At 34.1% G+C, this 27,644-nt stretch overlaps 1 protein-coding gene across 1 annotated transcript in view; it reads left to right on the top strand.

Annotated features, from left to right (window-relative positions):
* DPYD (dihydropyrimidine dehydrogenase) overlaps positions 1-27,644 on the top strand; it is an 806,753-nt gene that overhangs the window by 218,043 nt on the left and 561,066 nt on the right. The window contains exons 6-7 of the mRNA XM_029948659.1: positions 18,604-18,800; positions 27,084-27,165. Of these exons, the coding sequence (XP_029804519.1) occupies positions 18,604-18,800; positions 27,084-27,165 (279 nt within the window). The remainder of the gene's footprint in view (positions 1-18,603; positions 18,801-27,083; positions 27,166-27,644) is intronic.

Genomic DNA, 27,644 nt, shown 5'->3' on the forward strand with positions numbered 1-27,644 from the left:
ATCAAACCACTTTGAACACCTCAGAATTGATCTGAGGATTAACGCAACAATCTGTATAACCTGAGCGACAGAACTCAGCAGGTACATGGTGCAGGAAGGTTAACTCGGGGAGAGAAAAGCTGTCAAGGGTAGGGAGCTATTTTTGTGGAGAAAGGACAAAGAGAAAAGGGGAGAGTGGTGTACTTTGATCTTGCAAGAAGAGCACTCCCCCAAAAGTAGCTGGAGAGAAAGAAAGAAAGAGTGAAAACACTCTCAGGGACTGAACAAGAAATCTGTTCCCCCAAAACCATTGAAGGGAAGAAAGAGGGTTTCAGTACCATTAAGATTCTATAAACAGTAAAGCACACTGAGAAATTCTGGAGCTCAGTGCTTGGTGGTGCTCTGGTAATGAAATAAGGTTAATCCCCAAATGTAGGCAGTGTGATCTTAGGGGTCTGTGTGCCACATGAAGAGAAGTAGTTCCCCTGCTTGAAGAGCATTTGGTAGAGGCCACAGCCTCCCCATAGTCAAAGGTCCCAGCAGACCCTGGAGAGCAGCCACATTTGGTGGTATTGGGACAAAGATGCCAGAGTGTGATGAAACCTGGTGCCAGTTGTGTGTTGGGGTTTGCCATCATCTCTGAACCTCTACTGCTACACAATCGCTCGAATGTTTTCTGGGGAAGCTGGCTCTCACCCATTGATCAGCAAGACCCTCCCCCAGAGAGTCGTGTGGGTCCAAGCCACAGGGGTCTCTGAAATGTAGGGTTTTGAAGAACAACCTCATCTGAGAGAAACTCTGTAGGGAGGTGCCGCCTGGCAGGTAGAGAGCTTGGACATGGACAGGATAGAGGCAGGGAGTGGACAGAGGCCTAAAACACAGGAGGAGTGCTTGATCTCAGGCTGGTGAGAGTGCAAAATTCCTATGCCAAAGACTAAGGAGCTGGGTGAGGCCATTTCCACCTTTCCTGCTCACACATGCACACCACACTGATCCACCTCAGTAAGGTAATCAGTGCCAACTAGTGGAGAATGGAGCCATTGCACCAAATCCTTCCCAACTGTGCCCTCCAAGCTCTTTTAGTATATAATGTTTTTAAATAATTTTTAAATTTTTTTCTTACCGTTTTTTTGTTTCTCTTTTTTCTCTTAAGCTTCTTTCAGTAAGCAGACCAAACACTTGTAGGATCTAGCTTTCTTTCTTTGATGTTTTGTTTTTAATTTTAAATATTTATTTTCACTTATTTTTCATTTTTAAGTTCTTAGTTTTCACTTTATTAATTTTTGGATTCTTCCAAAATGACAAAACAAAGGAATTCACCCCCAAAAACAGAAGAGGAAGAAATGACAACTAGGGGCATAGTCAACACAGATATAAGCAAGATGTCTGAACTGGAATTTAGAGCCACGACAATAAGAATACTAGCTGGGGTTGAAAAAAATCATAGGATTCCTTTCTGTGGAGATAAAAGAAATAAAATATAATCAGGATGAAGTTACAAATGCTATAACCAAGATACACTCTCTAAAGGATGCCACATTCCAATGGATGGCAAGGATGGATGAAGCAGAGCAATGAATCAGTGATTTAGATGACAAAATTCTGGAGAATAATGAAGCAGAAAAAAAAAAGGGAAACAAAGGCAAAAGAGCACAATACACGACTTAGAGAACTCAGTGATTCATTAAAAAGTAATAACATCCAAGGGGCACCTAGATGGCTCAATCAGATAAGCTTAGGACCCTTGGTTTCAGCTCAGGTCATAACCTCATGGCTTCTGAGTTTGAGCCCCACATCAGGCTCTGCACTGCTAGTGTGGAGCCTGTTTGACATTCTTTCTCACTCTTTCTTTCTGCCCCTTCCCCACTTGCTCTCTCATTCTCTCAATATAAATAAATAATCATTTAAAAAAATCATAGGAGTCCCAGATGATGAAGAGAGAGAAAAAAATACAGAAGGTTTATACTGGAAAAAATTTCCTACTCAGGGGAATGACACAGACATCAAAATCCAAGAAGCACAGAGAACTCCCATTAGATTCAATAAAATCACCACCAAGTCATATCATAGTCAAATTCACAAAATATACAGATAAGGAAAGAATTAGGAGAGCAGCAAGGGAAACAGAATCTTTAACCTATAAGGGAAAACAAATCCAGTTCACAGAGAAACTTGGCAGGCCAGAAAGAAGTGGCAGGATATATCAATTGGCTAAATCAGAAAAATATAGAGCCAATAATTCTTTATCCATCAAGGCTGTCATTCAAAATATAAGGAGAGATAAAGAGTTTCCCAAACCAAAACTAAAGGAGTTCATGACCACTAAACCAGTCCTGCAAGATATTCTAAGGGGAACCCTTTTAATAGAGAAGAGCCAAACAAAACAAAAAAGACCAAAAGCAACAAAGACTGGAAAGGACCAGAGAGCATCATCAGAAACATCAACTCAACAGGCAACACAATGGCACTCAAGACATATCTTTCAGTACAGACTCTAAATGTCAATGGGCTGAATGCTTCCAGTCAAAACATATAAGGTATCAGAATGGATAAGATGCTTTATGTTGCTTTCAAGAGACTCATTTTATACCTAACCAGTAGATTGAAAGTAAGGCAATAAAAAACCATCTATCATGCTAATAGTGGGTCATCAAAAGAAAGCTGGTATAACCATACTTAAATCAGACAAACTAGATTTTGAACTAAAGACTGGAACAAGAAATGAAGAAGGGCATTATATCATAATTGAGAGGTCTATTCACCAAGAGGATCTAACAGTTGTACTTCTCTATCCCCCCAAAGTGAAAGTGCCCAAATATATAAATCAGTTAATCACAAACATGAAGAAACTCATTGATAATACTACCATAATAGAGGACTTTGGAAATTTGCAAAGACCATGAATACTTGGAGGTTAAAGAACATCATACTAAAGAATGAATCTATTGACCAAGAAAATGAAGAGGAAATTATAAGGTACATGGAAGCCAATGCAAATGAAAACACAAAACCCTCAAACCTCTGGGATACAGCAAAGGAAGTCATAAGAGGGAAGTATATAGTAATCCAGGGCTTCTTAAAGAAGGAAAAAAGGTTCCAAATGCACAACCTAACCCTACACCTAAAGGAGTTGGAAAAAGAACAGGAAATAAAGCCCAAAACCAACAGAAGAAGGGAAATAATAAAAATTAGAGCATAAATCAATGATATCAAAATTTAAAAAAAAGTAAAACAGATTAGTGAAACCTTTCTTTGAAAGAATTAACAAAATTGATAAAGCCTTAGCTAGATTGACCAAAAAGAAAAAGGAAAGGAAATAATAAAATACGTATTAATTAAAAATAAATAATTAAAATCACAAATGAGGGGCGTCTGGGTGGCTCAGTCAGTTAAGCATCTGGCTTCAGCTTAGGTTATGATCTCATGGTTCATGGGTTCAAGCCTCGCATCTGGCTCTGTGTTGACAGCTAGCTCAGAGCCTGGAGCCTGCTAAAGATTCTGTATCTCCCCCTCTCTCTGACCTTCCCCTGCTCATGCTGTCTCTCAAAAATAAATAAAAAACATTAAAAAATAAATAAAATCACAAGTGAAAGAGGAGAGATCACAACCAACACTGCAGAAATACAAACAATAATAAGAGTATATTATGGAAAATTATATGCCAACAAATTGGGGAATCTGGAAGAAATGGACAGATTCCTAGAAACATATAAACTACCAAAACTGGAACAGAAAGAAATAGAAAATTTGAACAGACCAATAACAATTAAAGAAATTGAATCAGTAAACAAAAATCTTGCAACAAACAAGAGTCTAGGGCTTGATGGCTTTCCAGGGGAATTCTACCAAACATTTAAAGAAGAATTAACACCTATTCTTTTGTAGCTATTCCAAAAAATAGAAATGGAAATAAAACTTGCAAACTCATTCTACAAGCCAGCATTACCTTGATTCCAAAACCAGACAAAGACCCCACTGAAAAGGAAAACTACAGACTAATTTCATTGATCAACATGGATACAAAAATTCTCAATACGGTACTAGGCAACCAGATCCACCAATTCATTAAAAGAATTATTCACCCCAATCATGTGGGATTTATTCCTGGGATGCAGGGTTCAATATCCACAAATCAATCAATGTGATACCTCATATTAATAAAGGATAAGAATCACTTGATCCTCTCAATAGCTGCTAAAAAAGCATTTGACAAAATACAGTTTTCTCGATAAAAATCCTCAAAAAAGTAGGGATAGAAGGATCATACCTCAAGATCATAAAGACCATATATTTTTGACCCACTGCTAACAGCATCCTCAATGGGGAAAAACAGAGATTTTTTTCTTTAGGTCAGGAAACAAGTATCTCCACTCTCACCACTGTTATTCAACATGTGTTGGAAGTTCTAGCCTCAGTAATCAGATAACACAAAGACATAAAGGCATCCAAATCAGAAAGGAAGAAGTCAAACTTTTCACTTTTCACTCTTTGTAGACTACATGATACTATATGTGGAAAATAGAAAACTCCACCAAAATACTGCTATAACTGAAACATGAATTCAGCAAAGTTGCAGGATATAAAATCAATGTAGAGGGACTGGTTACATTTCTATACAATAATGTAACAGCAGAAAGAAAAATCAAGGAATCTATTCCATTCACAGTTGCACCAAAACCCATAAAATACCTAGGAGTAAGCCTAAGCAAAGAGGTGAAAAATCTATGCACTGAAAACTGTTGAAAGCTTATGACAAAAATTGAGGAAGACACAAAAAAAAGGAAAAACATTCCATGCTCATGGATTGGAAGAATATATATTATTAAAATGTTGATACTACCCAAACCAATCTATATATTCAGTGCAATCCCTATCAAAATAACACCAGCATTCTTTACAGAACTTGAACAAACAGTCCTAAAATTTGTATGGAAACAGAAAAGACCTCAAATAACCAAAGCAATCCTAAAAAGAAAACCAAAGCTGTATGCATCACAATTCTGGACTTCAAGCTGTATTACAAAGCTGTAATCATCAAGATAGTATGGTACTGGCACAAAAATAGACACTTAGATAAATGGAACAAAATAGAGAACCCAGAAATGGACTTATAAATGTATGGCCAACTAATTTTTGAAAAAGTAGGAAAGACTATCCAATGGAAAAAAGACAGTCTCATCAGCAAATGCTGTTGGGAAAACTGTACAATGACATGCAGAAGAATGAACCTGGACCACTACCTTACACAGTACACAATGGTAAACTCAAAATGGATGAAAGACTTAAGTGTAAGACAGGAAGCCATCAAAATCCTAGAGGAGAAAACAAGCAACAACCTCTTTGACCATGGCCGCAGCAACTTCTTGCTTCACATGTCTCTGGAGGCAAGGGGAAAAAAGCAAAAAAATGAACTACTGGGACCACATTGAGGAAAAAAGCTTCTGCACAAAAAAAAAAAAAAAGGCGAAACTAAAACGCAACTGATGGAATGGGAGAAGATATTTACAACTGACATATCAGATGAAGGGTTAGTATCCAAAATCAGTAAAGCACTGATCAAACTCATTACCCAAAAAATAAATAATTCAGTTTGAAGAAATGGACAGAAGACACGAATAGACACTTTTCCAAAGAAGACATCTAGATGGCTAATGGATACATGAAAAAATGTTCAACATCACTCATCATCCAGAAAATACAAATCAAAACCCCAATGAAATACCACCTCACACCTGTCAGAATGGCTAAACCTAACATAACAACTCAAGCAACAACAGATGATGAGGATGTAGAGAAAGGGCACCCTTTTGCACTGCTGGTGGGAATGCAAACTGGTGTACCCACTCTGGAAAATGGTATAGAGTTTCCTCAAAAAATTAAAAATATAGCTTCCCTATGTCTCAGTAATTACATGAGGTATTCATCCAAAGGATACAAAAATGTTGAATCAAAGAGGTCCATGTACCCCAAAGTTTATAGCAGCACTATTAACAGCAGCCAAACTATGGAAAGAGCCCAAATATCCATCAACAGATGAATGGATAAAGAAGATGTATATACATTCAGTGGAATATTACTCAGTAATAAAAACTTGCCATTTTCAACAATGTGGATGGAACTAGAGTGTATTATTCTAAGTGAAATAAGTCAGTCAGAGAAAGACAAGTATCATATGATTTCACTCATATGTGCAATTTAAGATAGAAAACAGATCAATATAAGGGAAGGGAAGTAAAAATCATATAAAATCAGAGAGGGAGACAAACCATGAGAGACTCGTAAACACAGAAAACAAAAAGAGGTAGGTGGGGAGAACACAGTTTAGCAAAAGACAGGAAAGCAAAAGTAAAACACAAAAGAGAGAGAAGCAAAGAAAAAACATGATAAATAAGAACCATAAAATGGATAGTAGAAAAAACATCTAAATATACAATTAGCCACAATAACTTATTTTTTATTAAATTTGTGTATTAAAACCTAAGTGACTAGTATAGATTAAAAATAAATACTAAACAGTTGTGTGATGTCTAGAAGAGAAATACCTTAGCAGGAAGCCTGAAAATAACATGGTTGAAAAAAGATATACTGGCAAACACTAATCATAATACAGCTAGTGTAGTGATATTAATATGTAACAAAATTAGAATTTGTGGGAAGGCAAAAGTGTTTATAAAAATAAAGAAAAAATGAAAAAGAATAAAGATGTGGCATTCATAAACTATATACACATTACAACACATCCTTACCTCAAATTAATAAGGTTTATTTGAATAAGGCTTATTACATTAATTTAAAAGTTTCCTGTACCCCCTGTTTTAATACAGAGTGACTACAACCTTTTCATGTACTTGTGTAACATTTATCAAAATTGACCATGAACTAAATCAGAGCAGTTACATATATATATTTCCAAATAAGTATATATAGACTGTATTTTTCTATAACAAAACTAAATTAGAAATAAAAATAAGAATATTATAAAAATGAAACAATAACAACAAATTTTTGTCTGAAAAATTAAAAAACACACTCAAATGATTTATGGGTTAAAGATTTCATCACAAGTGGGGTGCCTGGGTGGCTCAGTTGGTTGAGCATCCGACTTCGGCTCAGGTCATGATCTCAGTCTGTGGGTTCGAGCCCTGCATCGGGCTCTGTGCTGACAGCTCCAGAGCCTGGAAGCTGCTTCAAATTGTGTGTGTGTCTCTCTCTCTCTGCCGTTCCCCCGCTCACTCTCGGTCTCTCTCTCCCTCTCTCAAAATAAAAAAATAAAGATATAAAACTTTAAAAAAAAAAAGATTTCATCAGAGTGGAAACTATTCAATATTTAGACCTAAATGAAAACTTTCACTGACAATCTATGAAATGCAGCGAAAATCTTTTTTTATATGAAAATACATTGTGTTAAGTGTGTATGATAGGAAAAATAAAAGCTGTGTCTGTCTTAAGGAGCTGAAAGGAGAGCAAATTGGCGTGGGGATGGATGTGGTCGTGGTAGAGGTGGTGGTAAATTCTGAAAAGGTAGAAGAAAGGAAATGAAAATAATATAAAAATAATGAATAGGACATAAAAGGAAAAGTAAAGATGATCTACAAAACAAAGCTGGCTCTTCAAAAATAGGTTAGTAAATGCTTGTATGGTAGATCATGTAATAACCAGTGCATTTTAATTATGACTGCCTTCTAAATACTATCCTTACATTATATTATTCATTTGCTTACAAGTAGCATGGTTCCATAGTTAATCATTACTGCTGTTACCCCCAAAATCGTATAAATACAAAATAATCAATTGAAGCAGATAGAACTGGGGAGGATTCCTCCAGTCCACCATGTCACCACCACTTTCTTTTGCCTCTCTGCTATCGTCTCGTCCCCAGCAAGCAGTAACATGGATTGCTTGGGCCCTGGAAGCTTTACTTTCCAATTCCAACATTTGGAGTGAGTAACTAGGTACCAAGTGACTACCTAGGTACTAAACGATGTCTGGGTGCAAAGGATACAGTGATGAACAAGATAGGAATGATACTAGCCCTTGGGGAACTTACTGCCTAGTGAGAAAGACAATTAAACAAGCAAATTACAATGACGTGCTAAGAGGGAGCAGTGAGACTGTACTGTGGAAGCCAGTAGCTAGGAAACCTAATAGGTAGCCCAGCAGGGAAAGTGAAATTTAAACTGGGTCCTGAAAGGTGTTTATCAAATGCAGCAAAGTCAAGAGTGGGTGAGCATTCAAGGCACAGAGAATATCATGAGCAAATCCTGTAGGCAGTACGGGTTAATCTGAACCTGCATATGACTTTGGATCAGTAAACTTGCTCAGAACGAAACTACAAACCTGTTTTCAAATTGTGTTTGGTCAACTTCAACCACTTAATTCAGTTGCAGCCTCAAATCTCAAATATAACATACAGTATATTTATAATAAAAATATGAACTGTATGTAAGAATAATAACCTAGGGGTCAGTTCCATTGTCTATAAAGTGAGTAATCTTACCTAACTTTGAAAACTGTTAGTACTGGAGATATAAGTGTTAAACATCTAGGAGAGATAAGGAGAAGGCATTAATTTCAGGGGGTTATCATCATTGATTTGTTCAGTCTTCACAATAAATTGCTGAAGTAATTATTCTTCCCCTAATTTTAGAGCTGACATTTAGAGAGATGAAGTCTCCAAGATAACATGTGACCTTTTTTTTCCCTCAGGTATTATCTTTCCTTCCATCTAAGTAACTTTGCTTTCTCATGAACTCCAAGAGCATCATATGTAGAAATGAATCCTGCATGTGACAGTTGATTGTAATAATTTTTCTATATTTAAGACATATGAATACTCTGTTACCCAGAGAGCTGCTTACTAGAGAACTATGTCTCATTCATGCTATCTTCTAATACATAGAGGGCAGGTAAAATATTTACTGAATTAAAGTAGAAATTGAATGGGATAGAACAGTCTGATCTCAAATCACATAGTATTTTTACCATACCATCAATATTTCACAATAATGTGAGATAATGAAATAAAATATTTAACAATTACTAATTTATTAATAATTTTAATAACTGAAATTTTCCATAACATAGAATTTTTCTTTTTTTTTATACATTTGAAATAAACATACTACTTTTGGTGTCCTTGTTTAATGTTGTGAAGAAAACTCTGACGTAGCCTAAATAATTTCGTCTCAAGGGATGGGTAAAATGAATAGCATGTTCAGAATTTCCTTTGACTTATTTTACAAAAAGAAGCAAGTTACAAAGAAAATTATATAGAAGCATCTCTTAGAAGGCATGTAATTTGAGGTAACTTCCTTTGGATGCAAAATAGCAAACTCTTCATTTCAAAAGGTAACCAGACTGTCATACTATTAATAACTCAAGGAAACTGAAATCAGCCAAATAAAAATCTATCACTTTTGTTAAGATTCTTTAGACCTCAACTGATGAAATATCTTTTTATGAGCTATCAGAAATTATGTTTTATTTTATGATGAAATCAAGTTAATACTCACAAAAATATAAAGTTCTTAAGAAGTACACAGAATACAGCCACACTTATACAATTCATCTTTCAACCAGTAGAGGTATTCCAAAATTCCCAAGAATATTTTGTTTGTCTACATTTTGCCATAGTTTATTTTTGCTATTGCTTGGTTAATAAGAATAAATAGTCATTGAGGAATTATAGCTACCAAACATTTATGTTGATTTTTCATTATGTGCCATTTTAGAAAGTAAGTATCACAGTGAGAGTTATCCTCTAATCAGAATTGGTAAATATCCTTGCATTTGCCATGTTATGTTCTTTTTCATTTAGAGAGCCCTGTTATATAGTCATTAGAAAATTCTGCTGCTTCTGTCTCTGGTATATGAGGAGGTTTAAGGAGGAATCCCATGGTCTCTCTCTTTGTCTCAATCTCCTCCTTTTTAAAATTAGGATAATCTCTCCATCGCCTAAAAATAATGTGGAAATTCTAGACAAAATGCTAGTAAAGTAAAATCAATTTGGATTGATGAAAGAAGTATACAGTTTCCAGTTGAGTGAAGGTCAGAAATCTCAGGGTGATTATGTTTGGAAATCTACTTTAAAATGTTTTTCAAGAAGAATATCCACTTATAAGTAACTGTCCTTCTGTAACACTGAGAAAAGAAATGTATTTCCTTGGTTACTGTTACTCATTTGTTGGAGCCTGTCACAGGAGATCAGGAATTTTGACATTCACCCAAATCTTGTTGAATGCTTTGGGATTACAGATGGGAGGAGAAAACCCTCTGATTACCTCATAATCTACAGGGAAAGTCAGATTGTGAACTATGCTAAGTGGAAAAAGATGACATAAAGTTTATAGCAAAGTGCCCAGAAGATAGTCAAAACATAATTTTAGGGGTACCCGGGTGGTTAAGTCGGTTAAGCCACCAATTTCTACTCAGGTCTTGATCTCGGGGTTTGTGAGTAGCTCAGAGCCTGGAGCCTGCTACAGATTGTGTCTCCTTCTCTCTGTACGCGTCTCCTGCTCATACTCTGTCTCTGTGTCTCTCTCCAAAATTCTATAAAACATTAAAAAAATGATTTTAATGGCCATAAACCTAGTAATATGCCCCCATCTAGCTCCTTTAGGACTAATTCAAAATGTTTTTATTGTTTTCTATGACACAGCGCTTGTTATATTTTAGGGCTCTATAAATGTTTGTTATATATTTCTGATGAAAAATAGAATAATCTTAAAATACTCTAAGTGCATTGGTAGGAAAAGGAACACTTTTAAAGGGATATAAATATAAAATATTTTGATTGACTATAAAATCTCATTCTTGATGCAGCTGACCACCTTAGTTTCTCGTCGCAGAATGGCATAGAAGGAAACCAAATGGCGTAGTGTAGTGTTTTCAAACACTTCATTAGCAGTTGTTGGCTTGTAAATTCAATTTAATTTATTAAGTATAACCAACTTTTGTTGTTGGCTATTATAAGACTTAGGAGGGATAAATTCATGTGATAGTTTTTTTGAGTTATGCATTTCCTATTGAAATATTATATAAACATAATGATTTCTTATTGAAAATCACTATAAAAATTTGACAGTGACAGTGTGTAAGAAGAGTTCGGGCAATGGAGTAGATTAGTCTCCGGATAAAATCCTTAAAGTGGTTCTACATTTGGGAAATGGAAATAATAATCACACCATCATAACAGAATTGTTGCAGACTAAATGAAAACGCATATATAGAGAGATTTAGTATAAAGCTCAGCACACAGTGTATGCTCAGTGAATATTGGCTTTTTATTAATGTAGGGAAATACATATTGGGCATACTTTGTGTGCATCTTTAAATACTTGATTTACTCCCTAGTGATATTGATTAATCTATTTGTTTGTATGATTAACTTGCTTTGGCACCTGATTCTTTTGCTTAGAAAATTCGATGTTAGAAAATTAATAAAAAGAATGACAGCTGAAGTTTGTTTTAAAAAAAGGTATCTTTCTCACCTAAAGGGCTCAGTTGTCCTGGATTAAGTTTTTGTTACAGTATGAAACAATGGGAATTACACTTCAAGAAAATCTGTCAGGAAGTGTTCTTTTGATATTGTAAATAAGTGGACTTAGTATATCATTTATTTATAAATTATTTGTAATTTTTAGTTATATTTATTTGAAGATTGATCTAGTTTCTGAAAAGAAAACAAATGTGCTTTATTACCATTTATTTATTAACATTCTTAAATTATCTAAACTTGTTTTAATTGACTAAGTTTCAGGACAAGATTAATTTATGCAGTTATGCATAAATTATGCAATAGCATAAATTATTTTTTCCACCCATACAATCCCTGGATTAGTAGTCTTAAGCAAAAATATCATAAGATTTGTTATTGTAAACATAGTATAGCATTTACTTTATTAGATATATTACTTTCTTTTATAAAATGACAATTTTGGATGTATAAATGATTCATATCACTTAGGTTTCTAAAGTATTTTCTTATATATTAACAACCCCCCCCCATGTGTATGGGGCTATTGGCTTCACTTCCTAGATAATTTTTTAAAACATTCTGTCATAGGCTACTTTCATGGAAGTATATTGTATACATATGAAATTGTTCATTTTGTGTATTTCAGTTGAAAAGGAGTTGAACATTGCTATTTTAAAAGTGTAGAGGTCCACTTATTCCTTCCAGTCTTGAGGAAATTAGAACGTGTAGCTGATATATCTCAAGGTTTGGGCTTGATGATGATGTAATTATGTTAGAGGTTAAAAAAAATTATGTGGACCTTCACATATTGCCTGAGTCCAGTAATGTACTGAAGCCATCTTGGACCAGATGTTGAGGAGGTGATTAAAATTTCAGGAATTTCATGAGCTGGTTTTTAAGTAAAACCATTATAAAAATTAAATTATATAACCTTATAATCATATAAATCATATTAAAACAAATGTAACAAATAACTGAAAACTCCTTGCACTTATTTTTTTAGTTTATTTTTATCTCACCTGCTCTTGAGATTATGTCTATTATAGTGTATGTTGTAAATTCAAGTTTCTACAATGATGAAAATGTTCTATAATACATTAGCCACTAACCACATGTATGTATGGAGCACTTGAAATATGGCTAATGTCCCTGAGGGACAAATTTTAAATTTTATTTAATTATGATGAATTTAATATAAACAAATTTTAAATTTTATTTAATTATGATGAATTTAATATAAACTTGGCTACCATGTTGGGCAGTTCTATCAGAAAGTTTGAACACTAGGTGAATTAGGAAATAACATTTGCTATGTGGCCAGATAATTAGTTAAGGGGCTTTACATGAATTAACCTGTTTAATCCTCATAGTAACCCTCCAAGATAGATATTACTAACCCCACTTTACATTTTGAAGAGACAGAGGCATATATATGTTAAGGGACTTGTTCAATACCATATATCATGAGAATGATGGGAATCAAGACTCAACCCCAAGCAGTCTAATTTTAAAGTCAGACTTCTTAAAACATACTTTCTTTGTGATAAAATTCATAAAATTTTGTTCAAATATTCACTTAATTAGAAAAACTACTGAGGTTGATGCAACCTACTATGAAACCAAGGGAGAAAATCAGTGCAATCAATAGTTACTTAAGAAAGAATAAAATGAAATAGTTAAAAGAATAATATTAATTCACAAATTAGTGTATTGAGCAGGGTAGGGTACTGAGTATGTATTAACTAATTTATGAGCTGCAGAGCCTGGGGGTGCCAAGTCCAGAGGCTAATGATTCACATTCTAGTACACGTCTTTGGTGTTCTATGTGTCGAGGACTATCGTTGCTTTCATTTTCTCAGTTCCCCAAAAGCCTCCAACTCTGTGTTGGGCACTGGTACAGTTTCAATAGATACATTTATTTAGTTCAATACTTGCCAGTTGTTTAAAAGAATACTTAAAGCTTCACTGAAAAATAATTAAAATGTCCTTAGATAATTACTATTTTATTTGCATACCATTGGGTAGAACTTGTGTCACATATCTTCAGTGTCTCAAAACTAAACTATCTCTTGCTTCTGGATGAGACATGAAAAACATTTCAAAAATTCTATTCTATTTATCACAGCTGAACTTCAAATTATAAAATTTTTGGCCACTGAAGGTCCCATTTGACTCTCTTTTGTTTAAGATATCAGCAATAAATAATTATTTTAAAAAATCATGTTTTCTGCTCTAACCTTTGTTAACTTGCAATGTTAACATATAAATGCTATTACATTTTTTGTTATTTTTTAAAGTTTTTAATTTTAATTTAAGTTAGTTAATATACAGTGTTATATTAATTTCAGGTGTGCAGTAATGTAATTCAGCACTTCCATACATCACCTGGTGCTCATCACAAGTGCATCTCTCAAATTTCACTAAGCATTGTACTCCCTAGTTCCATCCATGCTGTTGCAAATGGCAAGATTTCATTCATTGCTTAGTAGTGTGTTATTTAACTTCCATGTATTTGTGGTCTTTCCAGACTTTTTCTTGTGGTTGACTTCAAGTTTTGTAGCATTGTGGTCAGAAAAGTTGCATAGTATGCTTTCAATCAATCTTCTTGAATTTGTTGAGGCTAATTTTGTGGCCAAATATGTGGTATTTTCTGGAGAATGTTCCATATGCATTTTAAAAGAGTATGTATTCTGCTGTTTGGGGATGGAATGTTCTACATATATCTGATAAATTCATCTGGTCCTGTGTGTCATTCAAAGCCATTGTTTCCTTGTTGATTTTCCAGTTAGATGATTGGTCTATTGATGTAAGTGGGGTGTTCTTGTCGGATTGTCCCTTTTATTATTATATAGTGTTTTTCTTTGTCTCTTGTTACAGTCTTTGTCTTACAGCCTATTTTGTCTGAAATAAATATTGCTACTCTGGCTGCCTTTTAACATCTATTTGCATGATAGATGTTTCTCCATCCCCTCACTTTCAATCTGCTGGTGTTTTTAGGTCTAAAATGAGCCTCTTGTAGACAACACATATATTGGTATTATTTTGTTATCTATTATTCTAGCTTATGTTTTTTGATTGGAGTGTTTAGTCCATTTATTGCTAGTAAATGCTAATAAAGTTTTAACATGGGCAAGTTCTTAATTTCACAAAGCTGTAAGTACTGAACTGAATGTGAAAGATTAGTATTTATTCAATCCCAAATGTTATGTTATAGGTATGTTTTAAATCTTGCTGTGTGAAAAATATATGAAATCTTGCTTTGTGAAAATATAATAGATTCAAATACACTTTTATTAATGGTGCAGTAAAATAGTTTATTAATTTTGAATGAGAATTTTGTTCTTCACATTGCTAAAAAAGATATAAAAGGTAAAAACGTGTTGATTCAAAAATAATAGGGGCGCCTGGGTGGCTCAGTCGGTTAAGCCTCCGACTTCGGCTCAGGTCAGATCTCACATTCGTGGGTTCGAGCCCCGCGTCAGGCTCTGTGCTGACGGCTAGCTCAGAGCCTGGAGCCTGCTTCCAGTTCTGTGTCTCCTTCTCTCTCTGCCCCTCCCCCTCTCATGCTCTGTCTCTGCTGTATCAAAAATTAATAAAACATTAAAAAAATATGAAAGAAAACCTGAAATATTTGAATAGCAAAGGAAGGAATAAAAACATATATCTGTAATTTGTAAACCTCTAAATTATGCTGGAAATAAAAAATTATTATATTATAATTTTTAATTTAAATTTCTAATTTAATTAGTACCTACACTCTCTTCTATATAAAACATTAGAAATTAAAAGATGAATTCAAATATGATGTCTGCACTTAAAGATCTTATGGTCTAAGGGAAGAAATAGATAAGTAAATTAGTAAAATGTGATAAAGTACTAAGATAAAAAGGACAAAATGCTTTGGGGACATTTGTGAGGGCTATGTAGCTCAGACTGTGTTATTAAGTCTTGCCATACTTGTTGATAATACTCTATTTAATTTTTAAGTGAGATAATTAGGATGTTCCTTGATTACTTAGAATGGCTTTACTTCATTCTGAATAGTTGGTGATATATGTGGAAGGAATTCTAGAAAACATCAAACCTTATCTACCTGATTCTTCATTCCCAATAAAAACTTCCTTTGCCTGAGTTACCTATTAAATGCAAATTAGCTTCAAAGTAATCTATTAATTATTATGTAATTATTTATTAATATATATTTATTCATAGGCCTCTGCTATTGATAGTCAAGTTTTGATGAGAAGAAATAGTGAGAAAATATTGATTCATTATTTCCACTTTTAGTTCTGTCCATTTTTCTTTATAGATTCTGAAATTGTTATCAGCTACCTATGGATATAGAATTAGAAAATCTTGCTGGCTGAATGACATTTTTATTATTATTTAACTTTCATAATGCATTTTGCCTTGAAGTCTAATATGTCAGATAATAGTATGCCTATACCAGCTTTCTTTTGGTTAGTGTTTGCATAGAATAACTTTTTCATCTTCTATGCATTTTAGTGTCTTTGTGTATTGGTGTTATTATAATCTTAATCTTTTAATAATAATTTTAACCCATTTATATTTACTCTAATTATTTATATATATATATTTATATTTATATTCACTTTCTTACTACTTGTTTTCTGCTTTTCTCCTCTCCCACTCTGCCCAACTATTACATTAAATTTCCCTCATTTATTTCTTTTGTATTAAGAAAATATTTTTAAAATTCCACTTTCCCCTCAATAATTTAACTATGAAGTATTCTTTTAGTAGTTACTGTAGTCACACAATATGCATCCTTAATCAATTGTAGTCTAATAAATATTAATATTTTTACTACTTTCTAGACACTAGTGTATTTTCACACAATTTAGCCTCTCATACTTTTTATCAGGTATTTCAGTTTTCATTTATCATAAACCCCATGTGACTTTATTACTTTAAACAGTCAGTGTCATTTAATTTATCCACATATTTATAATTTTCAGTGCCCTTTATGCCTTCCTGATTTTCAGAGTTTCCACTTGTGTTATGCTTTCTTTCTGAAGAACTTCTTTTAATATTCTTCAGCAAATCTTTTATTATTGCCAACAAATAGTCTCTGCAAATGTCTTTATTTTACTTTCACATTAGAAGGATATTTTACTTTCAAATTTGAAGGATATTTTCCTTCTGAATAGAATTCCAGGTAGAAGCGATGTTCTTTCATGGGTCAAAAAATACCATTTCATTGTCTTCGACTTCCATCAATTCTTTTGAGAGGAAAACTTTCAGCCCTTTTTGTTGCTTATAGAAAGTACCGTGCCTTTGTTTTTTGGTTGCTTTCAGTGCCTTATTTTTCTCACCTTGGTTCACAGCAATTTTACTGTTGTCTGAATGACTTTCTTTATATCTACCTGTTTAAAGGTTTTAGAACTTCTTGCTTTCATGTCCTTCATAATTTTGGAGAAGTTTGTGGTCATTTCTCTTGAAATATTACAACTGTCTCATTTTCTCTCCTCTTCTTTTAGGATCCCAGTTACGTATATATTAGCTCTGTATATGTTGTCTTTTTTCTTTCATGTTTGGTTTTTGTTGTTGTTAATAGTTTTCTTTCTGTATTTTCCTTCCTATCTTTCCGTACTTTGGTCTAGATAGTTATTACTGACCCATCTTTACTCCTCTTGCCCTTTCTTGCTCACCTGTCCAATCTGCTGTCAAGTATTGTGTTTAGGTTTTTTCTTTTATTGTTCACTTTTTTCTTCTCATATTTCTTTTATTATTTTTTTAACTCCAGTTTTCTGGTAAAGTTCACATTCATATTATGTACTTTTGAACATCTTAATTGTGGTTATTCTAAAATTTGTGTTTGGTAACTAACTTAACTGGATTTATACTGCATCTCTATTTTCTTATTTCTTGGCAGTTTTTAGTTATTAGTTGTTGGCAAGCCTAGGCTATTTTACCAAAACCGGGTAGTGTATATGAAAATTTGTAAATGCTTTGATTGACTTATGACCCTCCACAGAAGGTCCATCCTATCATTTAGTAAACAAATACAGTAGGGACTAATCACCCTCATTCACAAGGGCTGAGTGATTCAGGCTGCTTGTCACCTCTGGTTTGTCCCACTTGTAAAGTGAGCTCTCTAAGAATTCCAGCTGACTGTTTACTAGGGCTCTTCCTTCTTTAGCTGCCACTACACTCAGTTTTGTTTCTTCTGGTCCATCAGAGTATAAAAAGTTTCCTTCTTCTTTACAGAGATTTTCTGTGTAGATTCTTAACCTTTTGTCCTATGCAATTTAAGAATTAAGCTCACTTTTCTGCCCTTTCTTCTGTTTCTGGTCCCTGATGTCTTACCTTCCCCAAACCTGTAACTCTCTAGTCCTAGGAGATTGCCACAATCTTTATTGCTGTCTTTTCTGAGCTGTGGTCGTCTCCAAGATTCATAGCCTTTCTCTTTCTGCAATGAGGTGGTTTTATTCCTACGGTAAAAGTAACTCCAGGGTAAAAGTCATCCCCCTTTTCTGCTTCTCTGTTTTCTCTTGAGATCTTGATTGATCCCTCTAGTTTGGTTACTTCAGGTAGCCCTTCAGTGCTTTCAAAATATTTTAAAAAGTTATCCTGCAATAATAATATATAATCGGAAGCAGGCATCAGCAAATTATTTATTGAATCTTTTCTATATGTGAGATTAGTACTAACTGGTGGTAGTACAATGGTAACATGTTTTAAAAATACCTAAAACATACAACATATAACATACTACATGTTTATGAAGGAAATAGTCTCTAACTCAAGGAACAAATGTTCTACTGACTAACATGGAAACATGACACAAAAATAGACATATTTGTAAAAGGTTATATTGGAGATACAACATATACTATAGGAATTTAGAGAAGCACTTAACTTGGCCTAGAAGTAGGTTTAGAGAATGTGAGCCAAAATGCTTCCTATATGATGTGTGACTTGGAAATGAATTTCAAAGTTTGAGAAAGAGTTAAGCATAGCATAGCATCTACTTGACCCAATACAACTTCTAATAATACCATATTAATACTGAAAATAAACTCCATGTTTTTATTTAAAACACTAATGCATTTGAAACACTAAAGCATGTGTAAAGTTGTAAAAGTTAGTTTATAATTTTTAACCGGCATTTGATTTCTCCATAGGTTTTCAAAGCAATGAATATCACACAAATTCGAAATCCTTCTTTGCCTCCACCAGAAAAAATGCCTGAAGCCTATTCTGCAAAAATTGCTCTTCTTGGTGCCGGGCCTGCAAGTATAAGTTGTGCTTCCTTTTTGGCTCGATTAGGCTACTCTGACATCACTATCTTTGAAAAACAAGAATATGTTGGTGGTTTAAGGTAATGCCTGCATTTTTTTCATGTTTATAGTATCAAAAATGATGAGGTAAAAATTATGAATATTGTTGCTTCATAATCATATAGGAACCTCAGGCTCACAGATGGTATTTTAAATTTTCTTTTTCCAAATGCTCAATTTTGATTTCATTATTCAGTTTAGTTGGCTTTAAGCTGTATTTATTTAAAAATTTCTCTGTCTAGTTCTTTGAATTTAAGATACATCTTAGCAAAATATTTTATGGATAGAAGAACCTATCATATGAAAACTTATTGCATCGCTATAAATCTGTCCTTTAAAGGAGATATATCTGAAAATTATAGAAATTTAAAGATGGGAAAACCTATATCTATAGAATATTGGATAATTCATTTTGTTGTATACATAGACATGTTTTCCTCCTCATGTATTTTCAATTTGAAATATCTTAAGTTTTGCATTTCATTAAAACCCTGTCAGAGTCTACTAAGATTGTTCCATGTAAATATACATATATGCAGTTTTATTTCATAAATACCTTACTAATATTTGATGTTAATCAACAACATGATTGTAAATCAGTACTCACAGCCTTTTATTCTTATGAAGATTCATTCACTGAAATGAAAAATATTTACTTTGTATCAATGACTTTCAGATATTCAAACCACACTTAGAAATTGGTTGGAGAAGTTTGCTTTATTTAAAGTAGTTAGAACTCTATAGGGGACATACATTATATTTGTGATTAGAATGAAATAAAATTTGTTATAACTATGTAATGCAAATTGCTTAAAACATTTGATATACAAAATGAGAAAGAATTTGGATGGTAAGTTAATATTATTCAATTTGTTATTTTTCATAAATGTGTCATCTTGCATCAGAAAATTATGACTTATAAAATACTGTCATTTGGCATATATGTTATATTAGCATTTAAGTTTAATGACTATTAAACTATTTTTAAAGTAAATGTATCATATTTAATAATCACAGTGAATATATTTAATCAAATTAAGACTAAAATTTGTGCTTATGATTTTTATATTTTATGACACCTATAAATATGTGTCAATAATTGTAAAAATTCATATTGGTCAAATGACTATATGCTAAACCCAAGATAAGCCTGCATTAATATAAAATTATTTGACTGAATCATCAAGCCAAGGTATCATATAATAGGAAAACCTATTAAAGAGGATATGAAGCATAAACTGAAGAAAAAGTAACCTGATTGTCAAGAAATAATTATTTTTTCTGTATTGATGTTTCACCACAATGAGTTTTAAGGGATTACACAAAGTTTATAAAGTTTTTTATTTATTCCTGGAATGTAAAATACCTAATATATTATTTTGCTGAAATGATTTAGTCTATCTTTTTAATGGTGTTTTACCACAGCTTTATTAATTAGAAAAAACATAATCTATTAGCAACATATGTATAAGCATTGTACATTTTTTTCAATTATACACATCAATGAATATGTGAGCTAATTTAAAAAGTATGAACTTAATTGTTGTATACCCTAGTAGGCTAGGAAAAATCTTTTGGCCCCTTAATTGCATTTTCTTCAGAAGCCTAACATGGAACAGGTCTGGTTTGTGAATTATTCTGTGTCAAAATTTTGGAATATTATTATGGTTGCTAGCATCTCCATCTCTTTTTAACTCAAACGCGGAGTAGGAATTTCTAAATCATGTAAACTAACACTAAACTTGTGCTTTTATATATTTGCCGAACGTTTTCTAATGGGGCAGATTCTCCTGGATTAATGACTAATCATTTTTCTAAGTTCTTTTTTGATTTATTTTCTTTCCTTTGCCTTTGAATGTTCCCAGTATCTAGGGACAATATGAAATGTTTAATCAGTCTTGTTTGGACCATCCCACGGAAGAGGCATTATGTGCCACTGTTACAGGATTATAAAAACTGACGTTGGAATTTAGCCAGCGTTACAACCACAACCCTTTCCTGTTAATTTATTTTTTCGGTTACAGATGCCTCTCATTGTCTTATATCTTCAAAGTGGCTAAAAAGATTAAATTAGCTTTGTATTTGAAATCAATTGCTTAAAGAGGTGATGTCAAGTTTTATCTTTCCTTCTCCTTTGCATCCAAACAGATTCTTTTATCTCTGGTGAATTAGTATCACAACCACTTTTTAAAAAATCACTGGAGTTGGTGAAAGATAGCAAGGACTTAATTCCTATTGCATTGAACACATTTGATTTTTTTTTTGGATATGGCAACAATATTAAAATAATCAGTAGTTTTGCTTTCCTTTCACTGTGGCTTCTTTTCTCGGAACATGAGTTTAAAAAGGTTAAAGGGCTTGAATTTATGGTAACAAAGATAAATAAAGATGGTATTAACAGACTGTAAGTATACATGCATGTATATCTTTTTGATTTTGTTTTTTCCTTATAAAAATTAATACACATGAATTCTGACATTTTTGCTAGGTAATGTAGCCAGAGCAATTGTTTGCTTTACTTATTTCACACATTTTCACCATGGCTGTTCCATTTCATATTAATTAACAATGAAGAAAAATGGGGTTTAGGTGAAATGGTTAGAGCAATAGGACCTATTTTGAGCACAAGTGTGATGTAACACAGATTTACAGTGTGGTACCTATACCATAATAAATAGAAGGAAAGCTCTATTGAAGTATGAGAATTGTGCTTTGAAAAGATTGGGAGTTGTCGTAGGTAAATTCCATTTACTTGAAAGAAACATGAACACAGAAGATAGACTGTTTGTCTGTCTGTTGTTTTTAGGTTTCTTGCCTCCACTGTGAAGAATTTATGGTTGCCCCAGAAAAGTTTCTGTAACCATCTTTAGATGGTTAAGATAGTACAGATGGAGGAATGTAAGTTTGTTTTTTTAAGCACAACAAATTTAGGAAATAATCCTTCCAATCAAATTCTATCTTCCTTCCTTTTATCCCCTTTCTCACCAGGTCGTCTTGCCAGTGAGCTCATTTACTCTCATGGTCAGTTACCACTTACTGGAAAATTATTTAAAAATCTGTATTTGTCCTCACCTTCCTCTCTGTCCTGGTCATACACTCAAATCCTGACATCTCTTATTAATTTCACCATACCAGTCAATATCACTCCTCTACCTGAGTTGGCTCTCTCAGTGGATGGCATCACAAAAACATGGAAATTATCTGAATTACTCTTCAGTATCCTAGGAATTTGTATTTTGTGAATACTTTTTAAAATGTCCTTTCACCTCTCCACCTCTATGCCCCTAACATCTCACTTCCTGTATCCGCGTAGCCTCCAAATGGATCTAATTGCTTCCTGATTTGTCTCTTTCAAATTTATCTTTCTTACAGTTTCTAAATGTGATTATATCAACCTTCTACTTGAAATCTCTTAGTAGCTTCCTATAATCTAAGAGACAGTGATTCTGGCTTGGCATGGAAAGCCATGACCTGAGGTCACCCTTCCTCTCTCTTTCTCAGTCCCTCCCTCTCTCCTTTCCTTCCCTCCCAAAATATTTATTGATCTCCTATGTGCTGATCATAATCTCACACACTAGAACTCAAAAGTGAACAAATCAAAGTGCCTCTTCTCATGGGGCTTATTACACTCTGGTAATGGGAAAGCAGACAATAAACAATAAACTAAATATAGAATATGTCAGGTGATGATAAATGCATTAAGGGCTTTTTGTTTTGTTGTTTTTTTATGGCAGTTTAGTGGTAGGGTAGCATATTTGATGCCTGGAGTAGATTTTTTGAAACATCTTTATTCTCCAGTCTATGCAATAAAGTTATTTTCAATAAAATCATATCATCATCAGTAATAAAAATTATTTTGGTTCATTCCTATAAAATAAAATATTAACAATTGATATAATTTCAATATTAAGTCTATAGTTCACGCTGTTTTACTATTTTTAATTCAAAAAGTCTTTTTTGAATGTTTATTTATTTTTGAGAGAAACAGAGCATGAGTCGGGGAGGGGCAGAGAGAGGAGGAGACACAGAAACTGAAGCAGGTTCAGGCTCTGAGCTGTCAGCACAGACCAGCCAGTGCAGGGCTCAACCTCGCGAAGCACAGGATCATGACCTGGGCCAGAGTAGGCTGCTTAACCAACTGAGAGCCACCCAGGCTCCTCTCACTATTTTAATTTGAAACACAAAAGCCTCACAGTTGCCCAAAATTAGAGTTGACATAATTCATATTGCTTCATGTGCTATCATTTTATCAATTCCAAACCACCTGTTTAAACCTGAGCATATGTACTAGTGAGGGGCAGAGACCCCTGCTGCCTGAGGTGGTGGGAACCAGGAATGCTTTCAGCTGAGTCAGCATGTGCCAGTGTCCACTGTTTAACTTCCTTATGGAACTCAATGTGTACTAAGAATGGGTCATAAAAATGGGACAATTTAAGGCGTATTCACATATTACTAGAGCTCTACAGCAACCATAGCTATTATTTAGAATTTAGATCAACCAGAGATTTTTGGGGGGTAGGGGCAAGGAGACAGTGTTTAGAATATCAGTGACATTGTTGAAAACAGATCATGGTGAAAATACAAAGTAGGTTTATTTTAATCATTATTATAACTGTTTTAGTCTAAATCAATACACCCCTTATGGCCTGCACCTGGGCTTGGAATTATGCTGGTAAAGAAATAAGGATGATGAACTTGGGGGCTTGGACAACTCCTAGAATGGAGTTGTCTGAAGTCCAGTGTTGGGGTGGAGGACCCAAAGTTTAGTTTGTGGCATGATGAATCTGAGATACTTGTTAGACATTCAAGTGAACATAAAGGACTGGAATTAAGGTCTGAGGATAAAAAGGTGAGATTCATTGCCTTTGGATGACATTGAAAGCTCTGAGACAAGGAGGAATTCACCTAGTACTCAAGATGTCAGACTACAAGGCTGTGGTGTTTCAGCTAAACTCTCCCGACACCCTCTGCTCCATTGCTGTGCCCAGATCACAGCATGTGTACGTTCTCCCTCCTTCCCTTTCTAAAACTCCTTGCCATTTTCTTTGTCTTCTGGTGCCTTCCTTCTTCTCCACGTAATTGAAAGCTGATCATTTGTCACATTTCACCCACCTGATTATCTCATCCCACAATAAGCCTCCCCTCTTTTGAAACACTTTTGTTCACAGTGATATTTTACATTTGTCACATTGTACTCTGTGTGTGTATTTATCTCCCATCTGTCTGCTGATCTCATTCATTGGTGAATATAAATATGTCACATTTATAACTATCCATAATCACCTCCCTATCCCGTCTACCTGATAATAACCAAATCTAACCAACTTTTTTTAAATATCTCACCTTCCACTTACTTCCTGTAGGTAGGATATCCTTGGAGATGTGATTTTCACACAATTATTTGCTTAATACTTTGCTGACTAAGCACTGGCTGCAGTGCTTTCTGGGCAGTATGAGGATCTAACCAAAGCTCTGAAGCCAGAGTGGCCTGGCATTCCATTTATCCCGATGCCTACTTCTGCCTTCAAAGTTATATTTCCTTTTTGCTTGCGTTTCTTCCTGTGGTGTTGGGTAATGTCATCCTTTCTTTCTGGTCAACAGAAAAGTTGTTCCTGCCACTGTAGCCTGTTCTTTCAGAGCTGTTTCTTAAATACCAACCATTTGCCTTCACTAGCATTTTTTCTTCTTTTATACCATATACTTACCAAAATACCATAAAAATTCTAGGTTAGGGCTTAGTCAGGAGAAGGTACTTAGAAGGCATCTGGATGTTGCCTTGCTATGGTTGGTTTATTTGGCTGGAGTTCTTTATTCACAGTTCATTGCTTTTGTTCTCTTGTCTAGCCTTTTGAGAAACAGAATCAGAGACCCAACTTTAGTCCATTTTCAGTTTCTCTCCCACAGAGCCACATGCCTATCAAAGCTGGATGTCTGTGTCCACAAACAATTCTTAATACTTAAGAATCTTTCTGTGTAGCCTGTGAGGGTATAGAGAAGAAAAAATATACTCAACCCTTTTAGGCTCAGTGGCAGAGCCTGTGAAATAAGCAGACTAGACAGATTAACAAGAAAAACAGTTTACTAATAATGCAGGTATCATGCATACAAATAGAACACAGTGATGAGTCACTCATACATGTAGTCAGAACTTGAGGCTTATATAGCATCTTAACGAAGAACAATAAACTGGTGGAGAAGTGGCAAGACAAGGGAAAAGGGTTTAGGCTTTTAGAGGAAACAAACATTTTAGGGGTGGGAAGGTAGATATGTGAGGAAAATTCATGGAAGATAAGGGTTATTTAGTAAGGTTTGTAATGTAGATTTTTTTTGGTTAGCCTTATTAGTCTGTTTTTGGACTAATAAGAGTCTGGAATTATCTCCTGGTGAATAAGATTTCTGCCCTTAGTGGTAGGGAAATAGAGACATACCTTTGTAAATTTATGCCTGGCTTTTAGGCAAATATTAGGGGGGCAGACAGCTTTTCTTATAGCTGCTTCTTCTCAGTTGCCTTCTGCTCAAAGTAATCCTTATGCCAAAGTGATATTTTTGGGAGGGTGGAATATCCTAATACCCTACAAGGGTCCTCTGTGGTGCGGAGTATTATGATGACTCCCAAGGTAGTGTAGCTAAAGTCCACAAGACCACTTAAGTGATTTTTATCTCTAACTTAGGCCCAGATTTACTCTTATGTACTAGATGGAAAGCCCCTGAAGTATAGGACATTAATTTTATACTGTTTAATACTTTGCATTTTCTATAGAACTAAACATGATATCTTGCTAATTGTTTTATGAATGGAAATTAATTGAATAGTTCAGTTCTTAAGTCACCAAAGAATGAAAACTCTGTGTGTGCACTTTGGAAGACTTGGTATTGAATGATTCAGTAGGTTCATCTTCAACAATTATTTATTTATTTTATAAATGTATTGTTATAATATATGCATATACCTCATTCATTGCATTACTATATTCTATTGTAATTATCTGTGTATGTAATCTTCCCTCAAAATGAGAATATATTGAAAGTGGGAATTTGGTAAAAAATCACCATCAAATCACTGCAGCTAATGCTGTGTCTGGTACTTTGTAAATGCTTATTGAATAAATAGATAACTGAATAAATGAATTACTATATATTCATGAATGTATATAGCTTTTTTATTGCTATAAAACATTGAAGATTTGTTTGCCCTTACCTTTGATACTCCATAAACTATTATACTATTTAAGTGATTATATTTTAGGGTTCATTTTGTTTTGCAAATAGTGAGCACTCATATTAAATAGGATTACTTTTTAAGGACTCTATCCTTTTGGGACACTTACTGCTTTCATAGAAGATTGGTTTACTATGAAAAATGTTCTATAGATCACTTGGAACCAACCCTATAATATCCTAAACAGCATGGTAATACAAAGTTACAAATTAGAATTTGAACAAGCTAGTGGTATATTTGTGGAATATATATATATATTAAGTACTAAAAATAGTTTTGGATAATTTTTGTGTTTTTCAGATTTTGCTCTTTTTAAAATTTTTTTTATCTTTTTTTTTTTTATGTTTTTTATTTATTTTTTTGAGAGACAGAGAAAGACAGTGTGAGCAGGGGAGGGGCAGAGAAAGAGGGAGATACAGAATCTGAAGCAGGCTCCAGGCTCTGAGCTAGCTGTCAGCACAGAGCCCGATGCGGGGCTCGAACCCATGAACTGTGAGATCATGACCTGAGCCGAAGCCAGACGCTTAACTGACTGAGCACCTAGGCGCCCCTAAAATATTTTCTTAATGTTTATTAATTTTTTAGAGAGAAAGAGAGAGAGTGAGTGGGGGAGAGACAGAGAGGGAGACACAGACTACAAGTAGGCTCCAGGCTCTGAACTGTCAGTACAGAGCCCAACACAAGGTTCGAACTCACAAATAGTGAGATCATGACCTGAGCTGCAGTTGAAGGCTTAACCAACTGAGCCACCCAGGCATCCCTTAAGATTTTTTTTTCCTTAGGAATTCATTGGATTGTTAGTAGTTAATTCACCTAAGTACTCTAACAAACTTGAAAGGTCTTGGAATTGCCTTTGACCAATTATCTATTTCTTTGTTTTCCAATATTTGTATTTATTTTCACATCACTTGCAACTATTTCTGCTGCTATCCATTTAATATTGTGTCAGATGTTTAAAATTTGGATGTTCTCACACTCATAATATGAAGATAGTCTTAGAATAGTGCTTATTCCTTTAATACTGGCCAATAGAGATATGTTGCATTATTTAAAGATTAATTTATCCACAAGTGCTTCTTTTTCTTCTTCCTTTTTTTTTTTCCAGTACTTCTGAAATTCCTCAGTTCCGGCTACCATATGATGCAGTGCGTTTTGAGATTGAGCTTATGAAGGACCTTGGTGTAAAGGTAAATGAAAAACATAATACATGTGGATTGCTCAAAGAGAAAGGAATGAGCTCTACACTAAAGATTAACAGCAAAATGTCACATATTTTAGGAAAGAACAATTAAAAGCTACACCAGGCAGAAGCAGAAAGATGCTTCTCCTTGCTTAGGGCATTTGTCTGTCTACTGTCTGAATGCCACTAGCCTGGAAAAGGGCAATCAATAGTTCTCATCTGGCACGCCTGCATGTGATTAATTGTCTGTAAGAAACAAATTCCTAAATTGCTTTAGGGGTTCACTGCAACTAATAGAAGGATTTGGTTTCTTTAATCACATTTTTTCCCATGCAAGTTGTGTGCACTCTGAAACATTTGTATTTCATAGTTTGGAACATAATCTTACAGAGGTTTATTTTATTTATTATATGCATCATGTCAGTGTTAACGTGATAATCCTTTCTTAACATAAGCAGCAAATCAGTGGTGTAGAAAGCAACAGCT

Source organism: Suricata suricatta, chromosome 8 (genome assembly GCF_006229205.1).
Source record: "Suricata suricatta isolate VVHF042 chromosome 8, meerkat_22Aug2017_6uvM2_HiC, whole genome shotgun sequence".
NCBI classification, from domain to species: Eukaryota; Metazoa; Chordata; class Mammalia; order Carnivora; family Herpestidae; genus Suricata; species Suricata suricatta.